At 50.5% G+C, this 15,695-nt stretch overlaps 1 protein-coding gene across 1 annotated transcript; it reads left to right on the top strand.

Moving 5' to 3' along the window:
* The first annotated feature begins 569 nt into the window (after positions 1 to 569).
* On the top strand, positions 570 to 14,328 carry Akap4 (A-kinase anchoring protein 4). The gene is made up of 6 exons (XM_051142147.1): positions 570 to 587; positions 3,610 to 3,705; positions 9,057 to 9,107; positions 9,601 to 9,702; positions 11,517 to 13,631; positions 14,068 to 14,328. Exons 2-6 carry the CDS (start codon positions 3,610 to 3,612, stop codon positions 14,221 to 14,223), a joined length of 2,520 nt encoding a protein of 839 aa, XP_050998104.1. The 5' UTR covers positions 570 to 587; the 3' UTR covers positions 14,224 to 14,328.
* Positions 14,329 to 15,695: the final 1,367 nt, after the last annotated feature.

The following is a 15,695-nucleotide window of genomic DNA, read 5'->3' as shown; positions in this document are numbered from 1 at the left end:
AAGAAGAAAGTGACACTAAATAATATGAAACTATATTATCTAGGTGAACACCTCAAATGATTTTGAGTTCAGTTAAGGTTAGCCACATTCAATGGGTGAAGGGAGAGACACAGAGACAGGACAAAGTAAAATAAAGCATGATTTAGACACAGATGAGAGTGCTTTGGTGTGTAATATTTTTAAACCAGTATAAACAGGAGGTATCTCAATGGATAATGAATAACTTTAGAACACATTGTAGCTGGTAATGATCACTAGCCAAAATGGGTAACAGTAAGTGGGGCTTGAGTCTTTTTTATGGCTTGCAGATATAATGGTGGATCTCAGAGCTTCCTAGACCACTTAGATCATCTAGAATCCCAAGAATAAATCCCACCATTTTGTGCTGTCACTATTCTCTATAGAAACAGTGATGTCATGAATTTTAAGTTCTAATACCAGCTGGAAAGTAAGCCTTTAGGAGAGTATGGAGGGTTGAGGAAAGACATACCATCTTGAGGCAGACTGGAAGAGTCATCGCAGCACCCAAAATCTCCAAAAGACACCATCCAAAGGTCTCAAATATTGCCTACTGTAATAGCACAAAGGTAAAAACGGTTTCTGGCTTCTTATTGGCTAGTATGGGAGGCTAGTAACTCATTAGCCATTAGAGGCTAAGGTAGCCTCTAGTTTTTAATTTTCATTTTATTTGGGGTAACTAAGAATGACTTTGGTCAAAATTCCTCTCTTTCAACATAAATCTAAACATCTCTTGCCGTATAACTCTGATGCTGTAGTGGGAAATTCAAAGAGAAGGAAATTAAACTGGGAAAACATTACTGTTTGCAAAGACTGGGAGCAATTCTGTGTGTGAAAACTACAGTGCCCTACCAAACTGGTAATAAATGTGCTTATTCTCAAAGTCTGGTAGGAAAGGGAATGAGATGCTTGAGACCAAGAGGTTGTGAACTGTGGAAAATGTTGTGAAATACATGTACCCTCTGAGACATAATGAAAATGTGTCCTACAGTAGGCAACTTGACCTACTTTGGACATGAAAAGGTTACTGAGTTTTCCAAGTGTGCCATGCCTCTGCTCAGGTTGCTACAGCATCAGGTATTGTGACTCAACAAAGACCCTTGTCATACCCCAGGGCCAGAGCCAGCAGGAAACAGCTTGGCCCATCAGTCTGGTCTAACAGCTGACCGGGGTGGCAGCTAGCTGCAAGTGCCTAAGAACTTGGCACTGCCCACTTCCATCTAAAGGGGCACATCTCCCTTCTGGGTGGCACACATTCAGTCAAAGGTCCAAAACAACTCCATCATCAAGGTAATGAGTTTATTCATCTTACTTTTTACAGGTTTTTAAGATCCAAATCTCACAAGGAATCTCTTAGCTTCCGACTTTTTTGTAGCTAGTAGTTGTTCACTAGCTCTTCAAAAAAGAAACCCTCTCATCTGAGGGTGTAAAGCCTTTTTCTGTGAACTTTTCAAAGTTTTGTAGAGGTTCTTAATTGGAAATATCCCCAAAAGAACACAGGGTGGAAGAGGGAGGAAGAAAAGATGGGGGAAAGAGAGATGAAAGAGGGAAGAAGTGAAGGAAAGAGAAAGGGAGAGAGAAGGGGAAGAGGGATAGAAGCAAAGAATCATAGATGGGGAGAAGGAAGGGAAGAGGGAAGGAAAGGGCAGGTGGGGAGGGAGGAAAGGGCGGTTAGAGAGAGGAAGGCAAACAGGAGGAAAGGGGAGAGGGAGTTAGAGGGAGGAAAGGAGATGGATAAGGGAGGGGGAGAGAAAATGGAGAAGGGGGAATAGAGGAAAGAAGAATAAAGAGAGGGAAGGAGAAGCGTTGAGGAGAGGGAGGATAGAAACTGGAGAGAGATAGGAGGGGAAGAGGACGAAGGAGGGGTAAAGGAGAGGGAGGGGAGGGAGGGATCAAGAGGGAGGAGGGAGGGAGGAGGGAGAATAAAGGGTGGAGGAGAGAGTGTAAGAGGGGAGGGAGGAATCAAGAGGGAGGAGGGAGGGAGGAGGGAGAATAAAGGGTGGAGGAGGGAGTGTAAGAGGGAGGAGAGGGAGTAAGGATGAAGAGAAGGAGGAGGGAGGGGAGGGAGGAGGGAGGAGGGAGCAGAGGGAGGAGGGAGGGAGGAGGGAGGGGGAGGGGAGGGAGGGGGAGTGGAGAGAGGAGGGAGGGGAGGGAGGGGGAGTGGAGGGAGGAGGGAGGGGAGGGAGGAGGGATGGGAGGGAGGAGGGAGGGGAGGGAGGGGGTAGTGGAGGGAGGAGGGAGGGGAGGGAGGAAGGAGGGGAGGGAGGGGGGAGTGGAGGGAGGGAGGGAGGAAGAAGGAAGGAGGAGAGAGGAGGAAGGAGGATGGAAGAGGGAGGAGGAAGGAGGATGGAGGAGGGAGGGGAGGGAAGAGGGAGGAGGGAGGGGAGAGGGGAGGGAGGGGGAGGAGGAAGAAGGAAGGAGGAGGAAGGAGGATGGAAGAGGGAGGAGGGAGGGGATGGAGGAGGGAGGGGATGGTGGAGGGAGGGGAGGGAGGAGGGAAGGGGAGTGGAGGGAGGAGGAAGAAGGAAGGAGGAGGGAGGAGGAAGGAGGATGGAAAGGGAGGAGGGAGGGGATGAAGGAGGGAGGGGATGGAGGAGGGAGGGATGGAGGAGATAAAGGGAGAGGGGAGGGAGGAGGGAGGGGAGGGAGGGGATGGAGGAGGGAGAAGGAAGGAGGGAGGAGGAAGGAGGATGGAAGAGGGAGGAAGGAGGGGATGGAGGAGGGAGAGGAGGGAGGAGGGAGGGGGGAGTGGAGGGAGGAGGAAGAAGGAGGGAGGAGGAAGGAGGATGGAAAAGGGAGGAGGGAGGGGATGAAGGAGGGAGGGGATGGAGGAGGGAGGGGATGGAGGAGATAAAGGGGGGAGGGGAGGGAGGAGGGAGGGGAGGGAGGGGATGGAGGAGGGAGAAGGAAGGAGGAGGGAGGAGGAAGGAGGATGGAAGAGGGAGGAGGATGGAAGAGGGAGGAAGGAGGGGATGGAGGAGGGAGGGGAGGGAGGAGGGAGGGGAGGAAGGAAAAAGAGTAGGGAAGAAGGATGAAGAGAGGGAAGAGGGAGAATAAAGGGAGGGAGGAGTAAAATCCAAAGCAAGCCCCAGATACCAAAACACAATACAAATAAGTTGTCAACTGGTCTTAACAGTAAAATTTTATCACTAACTTCTTCAGTTGTCTTTGTACTTTTGCTTCCAGGGTGGGTTGGGACAGTAGAATTGTAGGGAGTCTGCAGCAACTTTCTTCTTTCTAAAATAAATTTAAAAATAAATAAATGAATAAATAAATAAATTTGATTCTTTCAGAACCTGGTGTCGCTTCTCTAAGACATTTATCTTTTGATTCTCCAGGTCAGGCTGTTAGTTTTCTTGGAATACTTTGTGAAATTGCTATTTAGTTAGAACGATATAAAATATAACCCCTAGTCTCTGGACTTAAAGTTGCTTCCTCATTCAACTTCAAACATTTCAGCATCATTCCCCACTTAGAGGTTTAGGCTAAGAGCCACAGATGGGTATCGGGGCCCCCAAGAGTTTTCTTTAAACTAACTTCAGTTTATAAACTGCATATAAGACTTCATATTTCTTTTGCTTTTTCCTGTAGATGTCTGACGATATTGACTGGTTACACAGCCGCAGGGGCGTGTGCAAGGTAGATCTTTACAGCCCAAAAGGACAACAAGATCAGGACCGAAAAGTGGTAAGATACAAACTGACTCCAAGGAGTAGAAACATTTTGTATATGGGTATAGATATGTTGGAGCCCTAGATAAACATATGGAAGCTAGTAGGTGGCTTCTCTAAGCATCCAAGCTCAGGAAGGGCTTTCAGGTGAATCAAAGGAGGGGCAGAGTGAAGATTGATATAAGTCAACTGGAGAGGGGAGGGAGGACTATGAGGGAGGGAGGAGTCTGCAGGGAGGGCGGAGCCTGAGGATGGAGGGTGGGGCCTAAGAGGGAGGGGCCTGAGGGGCCAGAGCTAAGAGGGAGGAGCCAGTGAGGGGAGGGGCTTATTTGGGGAGGATCCTAAGAAGGGCGGAGCCTAAAAGACAGAGTGGAGCCTAAGAGGAGGGAGGGGCTAAGAGGGGTGTGGCCAGAAGAGGCAGGGCCTAAGATGGAGAGACCTGAGGGGCAGGGGCTAAGAGGTTGGGGCCAGGGAGGGGAGGGTTCTATGTGGTGAGGAACCTAATAGGGCGGGACATAAGGGGGTGGAGCCTATAGGGAAGCAAGGCCTGAGGGGAGGGGCCTAAGAGGAAGGAGCCAGTGAGGGGAGGGGCCTAGGCAGAGAGGAGCCTAAGAGGAGCAGAGCCTAAGAGGAGGGAGGGGCTAAGAAAGGAGGGCTCCAGGAGGGGAGGGGCCTAAGAGGAAGAGACCTGAGAAGGGTGGGGGCTAAGAGGGTGAGGTCAGGGAGGGGAGGGACTTATTTGGGGAGGAGCCTAAAGGACGCAGAGTGGAGCCTAAGAGGAGGGAGGGGCTAAGATGGGAGGGGCCAGGAGAGGCAGGGCCTAAGATGGAGAGACCTGAGGGGCAAGGTCTAAGAGGTTGAGGCCAGGGAGGGGAGGGGTCTATGTGGTGAGAAACCTAATAGGGGCGGGACATAAGGGGGTGGAGCCTATGAGGAAGCAAGGCCTGAGGGGAGGGGGCTAAGAGGAAAGAGCCAATGAGGGGAGGGGCCTATGCAGAGAGGGGCCTATAAGGGGCAGAGCCTAAGAGGAGGGAGGGGCTAAGACAGGAGTGATCTAGGAGGGGAGGGGCCTAAAAGGGAGGGATATGAGAGGGCCGAGGGCTAAGAGGGTGGGGCCAGTGTGGGGAGGGGCCTATGTGGAGAGGAGCCTCAGAGGGGTGGAGCCTGAAAGGAGGGCGGGTGAAATCTAAGAGGAGGGTGGGGCTAAGAGAGGAGGGGCCAAGGAGGGGGAGGAGCCTAAGAGGGAGGGGGCCTGAGGGGGTGGAGGCTAAGAGGGTGAAGTCAGGGAGGGGAGGGGCTTTTGTGGGGAGGAGCCTCAGAGGGGTGGAGCTTGAGAGGAAGGAGGATGACGTCTAAGAGGAGGGAGGGGCTAAGAGAGGAGGGTGCCAGGAGGGGAAGAGCCTAAGAGGGAGGGGCCTGAGGGGCAGGGGCTATGAGGGAGGAACCAAGGGAGAGGTCTATGGAAGCTGCCTAAGAGGGGTGGGGACTAAAAGGAGGGAGGGTGAAGCCTAAGGAGGGAGTGTCTAAGAGGAGAGGGCCAGGAGGGTAGCGGCTTAAGAGGAAGGTGCAAAATAGGGGTGGGGGCTAAGAGGGAAGAACCGAGGTGGGGAGAGGTCTATTTGGTGAGGAGGCTACGATGGGTGGGACCTAAGGGGGTGGAGCCTATAAGGGAGAAAAGCCTGAGATATGGGGCTAAAAGGCGGGGGCTGTGGGGGGAGGGGCTTATGTGGAGATGAGCCTCAGAGGGGTGGAGCCTGAGAGAAGGGAGGTTGAAGTCTAAGAGGAGGGATGGGCTAAGAAAGGAGGGGGCCAAAAAAAGAAGGAGCCTAAGAGGGAGGGGCCTGAGAGGGCGGGGGTTAAGAGGGAGGAACCAGAGGAGAGGCCTATGTGGGAAGTTGTCTAAGAAGGGCGGGGCCTAAGAGGAGGAAGGGTGAAGCCTGAGAGAAGGGAGAGGCTAAGAGAGGAGGGGGCCAGCAGGGGAGAGGCCTAAGAAGGAGAAACCAGAGAGGGGAGTAGGCTAAAAGGGTGGGGCCAGGGATGGGAGGGGTCTATGTGGTGAGGAATCTAAGAGAGGTGGGACATAAAGGGGTGGAGCCTACGAGGAGCAAGACCTGAGGGGTGGGGCTAAGAGGAAGGAGCCAGTAAGGGGAGGGGCCTATGCAGAGAGGAGCCTGAGGGGCAGAGCCTAAGAGAAGGGAGGGGCTAAGACAGGAGTGATCTAGGAGGGGAGGGGCCTAAAAGGGAGGGATATGTGAGGGCCGAGGGCTAAGAGGGTGGGGCCAGTGTGGGGAGGGGCCTATGTGGAGAGGAGCCTCAGAGGGGTGGAGCCTGAAAGGAGGGAGGGGCTAAGACAGGAGTGATGTAGGAGGGGAGGGGCCTAAAAGGGAGGGATATGTGAGGGCCAAGGGCTAAGAGGGTGGGGCCAGTGTGGGGAGGGGCCTATGTGGAGAGGAGCCTCAGAGGGGTGGAGCCTGAAAGGAGGGCGGGTGAAGTCTAAGAGGAGGGTGGGGCTAAGAGAGGAGGGGCCAAGGAGGGGGAGGAGCCTAAGAGGGAGGGGGCCTGAGGGGGTGGAGGTTAAGAGGGAGGAACCAGGGGAGTGGCCTATGTGGGAAGTTGCCTAAGAGGGGCGGGGCCTAAGAGGAGTAAGGGTGAAGCCTATGAGGAGGGAGGGGCTAAGAGAGGAGAGGGCCAGGAGGGGAGGGGCTTATGAGGGAGGGGCCTCAGAGGGGCAGGGCCTGAGAGCAGGTAGGGTGGCATCTATGGGGGGAGGAGCCTAGGAGGGGATCAACCAAAGAAGAGGGAGGGCCTAAGAGAGGAGAGGGGCCCAGGAGGGGAAGGGCCTAAGAGGGAGGGAACTGAGAGGGGCATGGACTAAGAGGGGCTTGAGGGGCAGGGGCTAAGAGGGAGGAGCTGGGGAGGAGCAGGGCCTATACATAGAGGAGCATAAGTGAGATAGAGCCTAAGAGCAGGGAGGGGCTAAGAGAGGAGGGTGCCAGGAGGGGAGGGGCCTAATAGGGTGGGGCCTAGGAGGGGCAGGGGCTAATGGGGAAGAACCAGGGGAGAGGCCTATGTGGGGAGTTTCCTAAGAGGGCAGGGCCTAAAAGGAGGGAGAGTGAAGCCTAAGGGGAGTGAGGAGCTAAAAGAAGAAGGTGCCAGGAGGGGAGGGGCTTAAGAGGGAGTGGTCTTGAGATGAGTAGGGAGCTAGGAGGGAAGAGCCAGGGAGAGGAGGGGGTCTATATGGTGAGATGCCTAAGATAGGCGGGGCCTAAGGTGGTGGAGCCTATGACGGAGCAAGGTCTGAGAGAGATGGGGTTAAGGGGGAGGAGCTTTTGGGGAAGGGGCCTTTTGGGAGAGGAGCCTGAGAGGGGTGGAGCCTAAGAGGAGGGGGGGACTAAGAGAGGAGGGTGCCAGGAGGGGAGAAGCCTAAGAGGGAGGGACCTGAGAGGGGTGTGGGCTAAGAGGGTGAGGTCAGGGAAGGGAGTTGACTATGTGTGGAGGAGCCTCAGAGGGGTGGAGCCTGAGAGGAGAGGAGGGAGGGTGAATGCTAAGAGGAGGGAGGGACTAAGAGATGAAGGGGTCAGGAGTGGAGGAGCCTAAGAGAAAGGGGCATGAAAGGAGCTGGGGCTAAGAGGGAGGAACCAGGGGAGAGGCCTAAGTGGGGAATTGCCTAAGAGGAGCAGGGCCTAAGAGGAAGGAGGGTGAAGCCTAAGAGGAGGGAGGAGCTAAGAGGAGGAGTCCAGGAGGGGAGGGGCTTAAGAGGGAGGGGCCTGAGAGGGGCGCAGGCTAAGAGGGAAGAGCTGGGTAAGGGAGGGGTCTATGTGGTGAGGAGCCTAAGATGGGCGGGGCCTAAGGGGGTGGAGCCTATGAGTGATGGAGCCTAAGAGGAGGGAGGGGCTAAGAGACGAGGGTGCTAGAATGGGAGGAGCCTAAGAGGGAAGGGCTTGAGAAGGGCGGGGGCTGAGGGAGAAACCAGGGGAGAAGTTTATGTGGGGAGTTGCCTCAGAGGGGCGGGGCCTAAGAGGAGGGAGGGTGAAGTCTAAGAGGAGGGAGGGGCTAAGAGAGGAGAAGGCCAGGAAGGGAGGGACTTAAGAGGGACCACACTGAGATGGGCGGAGGCTAAGAAGGAAGAGCTGGGGAGGGGGCGAGTATCCTAAGGTCGGTGGGGCTAAGAGGAAGGGGCCAGGAGGGGAGAGGCCTAAGAGGGAGAGACCTGAGAGGGGTGGGGCCTTAGAGGGTAGGGCCAGTGAGGGGAGGGGCTTATGTAGGGAGGTGCCTCAGAGGGGTGGAGCCTGAGAGGAGGGTTGGGCTAAGAGAGGAGGGGGCCAGGAGGGGTGGGGCCTATGGGGAGAGGAGCCTGAGGGGCGGAGCCTAAGAGGAGGGAGGGGCTGAGAGAACGGGGCCAGGAGGGGAGGGACCTATGGGGAGAGGAACCTAAGAGGGGTGGAGCCTAAGAGGAGGGAGAGGCTAAGAGAGGAGGGGGCCAGGAGGGGCGGGGCCTAAGAGGGTGGAGCCTATGAGGGAAAAAGGCCTAAGAGGGGTGGGGCCTAAGAGGGAGAAACCAGGGGCGATGCCTATAGTGGGAGGAGCCTAAGAGGGGCGAGGTCTAAAAGGGGTGGAGCCTATGAGGGAGCAGGGTCTCAGAGGGGTGGAGCCTAAGATGGGGAAGAGTGTAAGAGGAGGGAGGAGTAGTTGTTGTCTAGTAGCTAGGCTCTATCACCTAATACAAAAGTCATGTTTAGCTACCAGTAAGTGCACTGGGTCCACTCAGGAGGGCAATTTACTTCAACTATTTCATACTGTTTCCCAAATTTCAAATTATTTGGATCATATTTCACTCTTTCATCCTGATCAAGCACCATCCATTTTATTAGTTACTTAATGTATAATGTTGTAACATCAAAAAAATTATATTTAAGCATGACTATCACTCTACACAATAGTTTCACAACACCACAAGCTTCATTTTCTACTACAATGTACCTACCTATTAAATGCAGAAATGTTTACCCATGTACTACTAAAACATCTGATACCATCAACAATAAAATAGCACATCTTGAGAAAGACCCATGAAGTAAAAAATGCCCCTAAATTTCCTGTTAGGGAAATTCAAATTCTGGTACAAAAATCAGCCTTTTCACTTATGCCAGTAGGGCCATGCTTTCTCAGGTGTTTTTTCCAATCAATATTTATGAACATTTTCTTCTGAACCACTCTCTTTTGTGCCACATTCTGCTTAGAAACTTACACCATCAGTTAATTTCCCCAAGAATCCCATGAGGTAAGTGCTATCTATTATCTCCAAGAAAGAAATTAATGACCTTTCCTCTAGAGTTTATCTAAATTTGCCCTCTTAATTTTATACAGATATGCTTTGTGGATGTGTCCACCCTGAATGTGGAAGATTCAGATTCCCAGGTGGGTATTTTCTGTTCAAAGTCAGAGAAACTGAGAAGATGAGAAGGGCTTTCCGTGAAGTCCGAGGAAAGGGAAAGGGTGAGGCAAGAGAGGTAGAGGGGATGCAGGTGGAAGGCCCAGGGTCTCTGGTTCTGAATTTATTGTCCTTCTTGATAACAGATTTCATTTTAGAAACCACTTATATCGTTGGCCGGGCTAGGTAAAAGCATGGATATAGAAAATGTGTCCCAAAATGTGGTAAGCAACAAAATATGGCCCGTGAGACTGATAGTCTTGAGTGTCATCTAGGCTAGCTTAGCCATTTGTGAAAATAATCTTGTCTCATTCATCAAAATTTTGTAGCATCAAAACCCCACCTTTCCTGGAGAACCAAAAGGATGGTGGGAGATGTGACCTTCATGCTGTGAAGCTGTAGCCTAAAGGGTGGGGCAGCATGGAAAAATCTTGGAGAAATTGAACTTTTCATTAACAATCTCACCTTTTAACTCCACAGGGTGCTGCTGGTTCCAGGTCAGAAGGCGAATTGAATCTGGAGAATCTGGAAGATAAAGAGATTATCGTGATCAAAGACACTGAAAAACAAGACCAGTCTAAGGTAACCTAGCTTCTGAGGTTCTATCACTCCTAGTTTCTAGGGCCAATCTTAATTCTGAAGGCTCTGGCCAAGGAGATGGTTGTCCAACAGGTACACCAACCTGAAACACATGACATTCTAGAAAACACAGGACTAAGTTCAGGGCTATGGTAAGGTCCATGTGTACTTTTAAAAAATGGTGTTCATTAAATCCAAAGCTTCAGACCACCACCCCTTCCCTTGGAGGTATCTACTCCAAGCAGAACTTTGCTATTCTTGTTCTGAGAAAGATGTACACTTGGTATCAATCTTTGCAACGATCCTTGCTAACTTGTACTATGTTCATGTGTCTCATTATCACCCACCACTCAGTATGGAAAGATATGGAACAGAGAAAACACAGAAGAATCGAGAATTCGAGTGCGTAGGAGATTACACACACAAGCTGTTGAAAAGGTTCAAATTAGAAGCAATTAGACTTGAATGCTACGATCACAGGCCAATCCATTTATTTTTGTGTATTTTGAATTGTATCTGTTAGGGTCACTGTTTAGAGAGAGTACTGAAACACACCCACATTCCTATAAGCCTGAGCTGACAGGCAATGGAAAGGATGTTTGGCTTCAGTGCAAAGAAGTCTAATGCCTTCTGCTCCTGTCTCTGGGCTCATATGTTATAAGCAAAACACTATTTATGTTCTCAGGCATATTTGGAATGAGGCCAGTGGCCCTGAAAGAAGAAAAACGTCACAGAAAACTCTTCAAAGTTTAGGGGTGGCCAGTTGCCTCATGTAGTCTTAAGAAAGGTACAACTTGGGGCTGGAGAGATGCCCCAGAGGTTAATAGCATTGACAGTTCTTCTAGAGAACTCAGTTTTGATACCCAGCACCCACATGATGTTGCAACTCCAGTTCCAGGAGGTCTGGTACACTTTCCTGGCTTCCACAGGCACAAGGTATGTAAATGATGCGACATCACATTTATAAACATATACGCATTGATAAATATACTGACCTTTACATATACACTCAACATATACAAAGGCATGCAGTCAGATACACTCATGTGTCCACATGTGGCAAACATAAACACCCACATTTACATTAATGTACAAAATGCATAATCATACACCAATGGACATTAACACATATAAGCCTTGACCAGAACACAATGACCCTAAAAAATTCAAAACTCACACACATTTATAAAAGCATATGGGAAAGACCTTGTAACAATATGCAATCATGACTGACATGCATACATACATAAAAACTTAGATAAATTAACACATTCACCAACACACTTGTTTGATAGTTTGATACACACATTTACACAAATGCAACTATAAACCTACTTATGTAATTCACATACGCACTCAAAGCACCTCTAGAATGTGCACACACATTATCAAATACTTATAGATCTTTTAAGTATAGACTAAACTACATGTAATTATTTTAAACATTAACATATTATTGAAACTGACAGTGGTGTCTACACATTCACACATACTGACATATATCAGTGTATTTTTCCATTCACTAGTATGTACAAAATGCATACTTGTGCTGGCTTACACAGTAGATATACACAATAGGTAGTGATGTGAACACATTATTATATATGGTTACACATAGTCATACAAATACATATACATACATATAATAGCACAGGACTTGAATGTTTATTGATGGATATTATTAGATGCTAATAAAGTGAAACAGTCCGATCTCTGCATTACTTACAAGCTATAGCTTCTAGCAATCAGAAAATAGGTCAGAAGTAGCCTACCCAAACCCTTCAAACTCTTATGGAGAGGTGTTCTTCTTTTTCTAGACGGAGGGGTCTGTGTGCCTTTTCAAACAAGCTCCCTCTGATCCCATAAGTGTCCTCAATTGGCTCCTCAATGATCTCCAGAAGTATGCCTTGGGTTTCCAACATGCATTAAGCCCCTCAGCCTCTAGCTGTAAGCATAAAGTAGGAGACCTAGAGGGAGAATATCACAGAATACCCTCTGAGAACTGCTACAGTGTGTACGCCGATCAACTGAACATGGATTATCTGAACAAAGGGCCTCAAAGCCTACGTCTAGAAATGGCGGCATCCAAAAACACCAACAATAACCAAAGTCCCTCAAATCCTGCAGCCAAATCTCCTAGCAATCAGAGGTCAATTGCCACTCCTGATGGAGAATGTTCTATGGACGACCTTTCCTTCTATGTCAACCGGTTGTCTTCTCTGGTAATCCAAATGGCCCGTAAGGAAATCAAGGATAAATTGGAAGGTGGAAGCAAATGCCTCCACCATTCAATGTATACATCCACAGGAGAGAAAGGGAAAACCAGCCCCCGAAGCGCTGTCAGCAAAATCGCTTCTGAGATGGCCCATGAGGCTGTCGAGCTGACCTCGGCAGAAATGCGTGGCAATGGAGAGGAATGCAGAGATGGTGGCCGGAAAGGCTTCCTGTATAGTGAATTATCTAACAAGAACAAGTGTGGAGAAAAGCAGATGTGCCCAAAAGACAGCAAAGAATTTGCAGATTCCATCAGCAAGGGGCTTATGGTTTATGCAAATCAGGTGGCATCTGACATGATGGTTTCTGTTATGAAGACTTTGAAGGTGCACAGCTGTGGGAAGCCAATTCCAGCTTGTGTGGTCCTAAAGAGGGTACTACTAAAACACACCAAGGAAATTGTGTCTGATCTGATTGATTCATGCATGAAGAACTTGCATAACATAACCGGAGTCCTGATGACAGATTCAGACTTCGTCTCTGCTGTCAAGAGGAATCTTTTCAATCATGGTAAACAAAATGCTGCAGACATCATGGAGGCCATGCTAAAGCGTCTCGTCAGTGCTCTTCTTGGTGAGAAGAAGGAGACTAAATCTCAGAGTCTGGCATATGCAACCTTGAAAGCTGGAACTCATGATCCCAAATGCAAGAATCAGAGCCTTGAGTTCTCAGCTATGAAAGCTGAAATGAAAGGAAAAGATAAATGTAAACCCAAAACAGATCCCTGCTGCAAATCACTGACAAGTGCTGAGAAAGTCAGCGAACATATCCTTAAAGAGAGCCTGACCATGTGGAACCAGAAGCAAGGAAACCAAGGCAGGACGACCAATAAAGTATGCACCACTAAAGATGAGAAGAGAGAAAAGCTCAGTCCTTCTACCGACTCACTGGCCAAAGACCTGATTGTCTCTGCCCTTATGCTCATCCAATACCATCTCACCCAACAAGCTAAGGGCAAAGATCCATGTGAAGAAGACTGCCCTGGTTCCTCCATGGGGTACATGTCCCAAAGCACACAATATGAGAAGTGTGGAGGTGGCCAAAGTGCTAAGTCACTTTCAATGAAGCACTTTGAATCTCGTGGAGCTCCTGGACCATCTGCATGTGCGAAGGAAACTCAACTGGATTCTCAGAAGATGGATATGTCAAACATGGTTCTGTCCCTGATTCAGAAACTTCTTAGCGAGAGCCCTTTCAGCTGTGATGAAGCATCTGAAAGTGAGAATAAGCGCTGCTCTGATCCTAGATCGAGCAAAGGAGCTGCCATGCCCAAGAGATCTGAAGATCAATGCCAAGACAATGCAGAACTGGACTTCATCAGTGGGATGAAGCAAATGAACCGCCAATTTATAGACCAACTGGTCGAATCCGTGATGAAACTGTGCCTGATCATGGCTAAGTACAGCAACAATGGAGCCGCCCTAGCTGAGCTGGAAGAACAAGCAGCCCTGGCAGCTGGTGGCTCACGATGTGGCCGTGAAGGTGCGATGTCACAAAACTATCAAGATGCTCCTGGCCCTGAAGTTATCGTCAACAATCAATGCTCTACAAGTAACTTGCAGAAACAGCTGCAGGCTGTCCTGCAATGGATTGCAGCCTCTCAGTTTAACGTGCCCATGCTCTACTTCATGGGAGATGATGACGGACAACTAGAGAAGGTAAGAAATGTATTCAGACCCAATACATTAAAGATAGGATGAGTATATGTGAGCAGGCTAGCAGTCATACATAACCACAGTCTCAATCTCTACACACACACACACACACACACACACACACACACACACTTGAAGTTCCCACATTTTCAGTATAGAAGTTGAAATGAAATCATTCCACCCATCTCATAGGGTTTTGAAGGGAAGGAGAGTAACGGCATCCTCAGACCTTGACCTAGAAATCTGTACAGACTACCTTGATATGAGGGTCTGTGACCTGGTGGGAAGTACTCAGTGAACACAGTTTAGTTTCAGAAGGATCTGTGACATGACTTTAAGGCAGTGGGCAGGCACAGGGAGATGCTGGTTCATGTTGCCCAGTGGGTCCTCTTTCTGAAAAGTTAGCAGTTTACTCAGGCTAACTCTGTGCTCTCCACAGCTCCCTGAAGTTTCAGCCAAGGCAGCAGAGAAAGGCTACAGTGTAGGAGATCTTCTTCAGGAGGTCATGAAGTTTGCCAAGGAACGACAACTGGATGAAGCCGTGGGTAACATGGCTAGAAAGCAACTGCTAGACTGGCTTCTCGCTAACCTGTAAGCTGAAAACTCCTTTGACTCCCCTCCATCATCCTCTCCCCGGCAGCAATTCCACCCCAGCTGGAGCCACCCTCACCACCAGGCTTAACTGCACAATTGCGATCACATTTACCAATACATCTGAGCAGTTGCACTGTGAAAATACTGGGTGCCCTTGCTGGGCAACACGAATAAAAAAAAAAATTCAAATATTTGTTGTCATGTTCATGATATTGGAGGAAAGGTGGTAGGGATCCTGGGAAGGGTAGGTATCTATTGGCAAGGAGCCTAAGAGGGGTGGGGCCTAAGGAGGTGTAGCCTATGAGGGAGCAAGGTCTGAGAGGGGCGGGGCTAAGAGGGAGGAACCAGGGGAGAGTTGCCGATGTGGGGAGTTGTCTAAGAGGGGCTGAGCCTAAGAGGAGGTAGGGTGAAGCCTAAGAGGAGGGAGAAGGTAAGAGGAGGGTGCCAGGAGGGGAGGGACTTAAGAGGGAGAGGCCTGAAATGGGCGAGGACTAAGGGGGATGAGCTGGGGAATGGAGGGGTCTATGTGGTGAGGAGCCTAAGATGGGTGGGGCCTAAGGGGTGGAGCCTATGAGGGAGACAGGCCCAAGAGGTGGGGCTAAGAAGGAGGAGCTGTGGGTGGGAGGGGCCTATGGAGAGGAACCAAAGAGGCAGAGCTTAAGAGGAGGGAGGGGCTAAGAGAGGAGGGGGCCAGGAGGGGAGAAGCTTAAGAGGGAGGGGCCTGAGAGGGGTGGGGGCTATGAGGGAGGAACCAGGGGAGAGGCCTATGTGGGGAGATGCCTAAGAAAGTTGGGGCCTAAGGAGGGAGGGACTAAGAGAGGATGGGGCCAGGAGGGGAGGGGCCTATGAGGGAGGGACCTGAGAGGGGTGGGGGCTAAGAGGGTGGGGACAATGAAGGGTGGGTCTATGAGGTGAGAAACCTAAGAGAGGCAGAGAATAAGGGGGTATAGCCTATGAGGGAGCAAGGCCTGAGGGGAGAGGGCTAAGAGGAAGGAGCCAGTGAGGGGAGGGGCCTATGCAGAGGGGAGCCTAAGAGGAGCAGAGCCTAAGAGGAGGAAGGGGCTAAGGCAGGAGGGCTCCAAGAGGGGAGGGGCCTAAGAGGGAGGGACCTGAGAGGGGCAGTGGCTAAGAGGGTGAGGTCATGGAGGGGAGGGGCCTATGTGGAGAGGAGCCTAAGGGGTGGAGCCTGAGAGGAGGGAGGATGGAGTCTAAGAAGAGGGAGGGGCTAAGAGGAGGGTGCAAAGAGGGGGAGAGCCTAAGAGGGAGGGGCCTGAGAGGGGTGGGGGCTATGAGGGAGGGGAACCAGAGGACAAGCCTATGTGAGGAGTTGCCTAGCAAGGGCGGGGCCTAAGAGGAGGGAGGGTGAAGCCTAAGAGGAGGGAGGGTCTAAGAGAGGAGGGGACCAGGAAGGGAGGGGCTTAAGAGGGAGGGGCCTGAAAGGGGTGGGGGCTATGAGGGAGGAACGAGGGGAGA

Source organism: Acomys russatus, chromosome X (assembly GCF_903995435.1).
Source record: "Acomys russatus chromosome X, mAcoRus1.1, whole genome shotgun sequence".
NCBI classification, from domain to species: domain Eukaryota; kingdom Metazoa; phylum Chordata; class Mammalia; order Rodentia; family Muridae; genus Acomys; species Acomys russatus.
The sequence above is the reverse complement of the archived record's forward strand: the minus strand, read 5'-3'. Positions and strand labels throughout refer to the sequence as shown.

Excerpts from the sequence above, each read along its gene's own strand:
- Akap4 (XM_051142147.1), top strand. The coding sequence starts at position 3,610 with ATGTCTGACGATATTGACTGGTTACACAGCCGCAGGGGCGTGTGCAAG. Across the intron at positions 9,108-9,600 it reads TGGAAGATTCAGATTCCCAG|GGTGCTGCTGGTTCCAGGTC; the intron begins GTGGGTATTTTC and ends TTAACTCCACAG. Across the intron at positions 9,703-11,516 it reads AAAAACAAGACCAGTCTAAG|ACGGAGGGGTCTGTGTGCCT; the intron begins GTAACCTAGCTT and ends TTCTTTTTCTAG.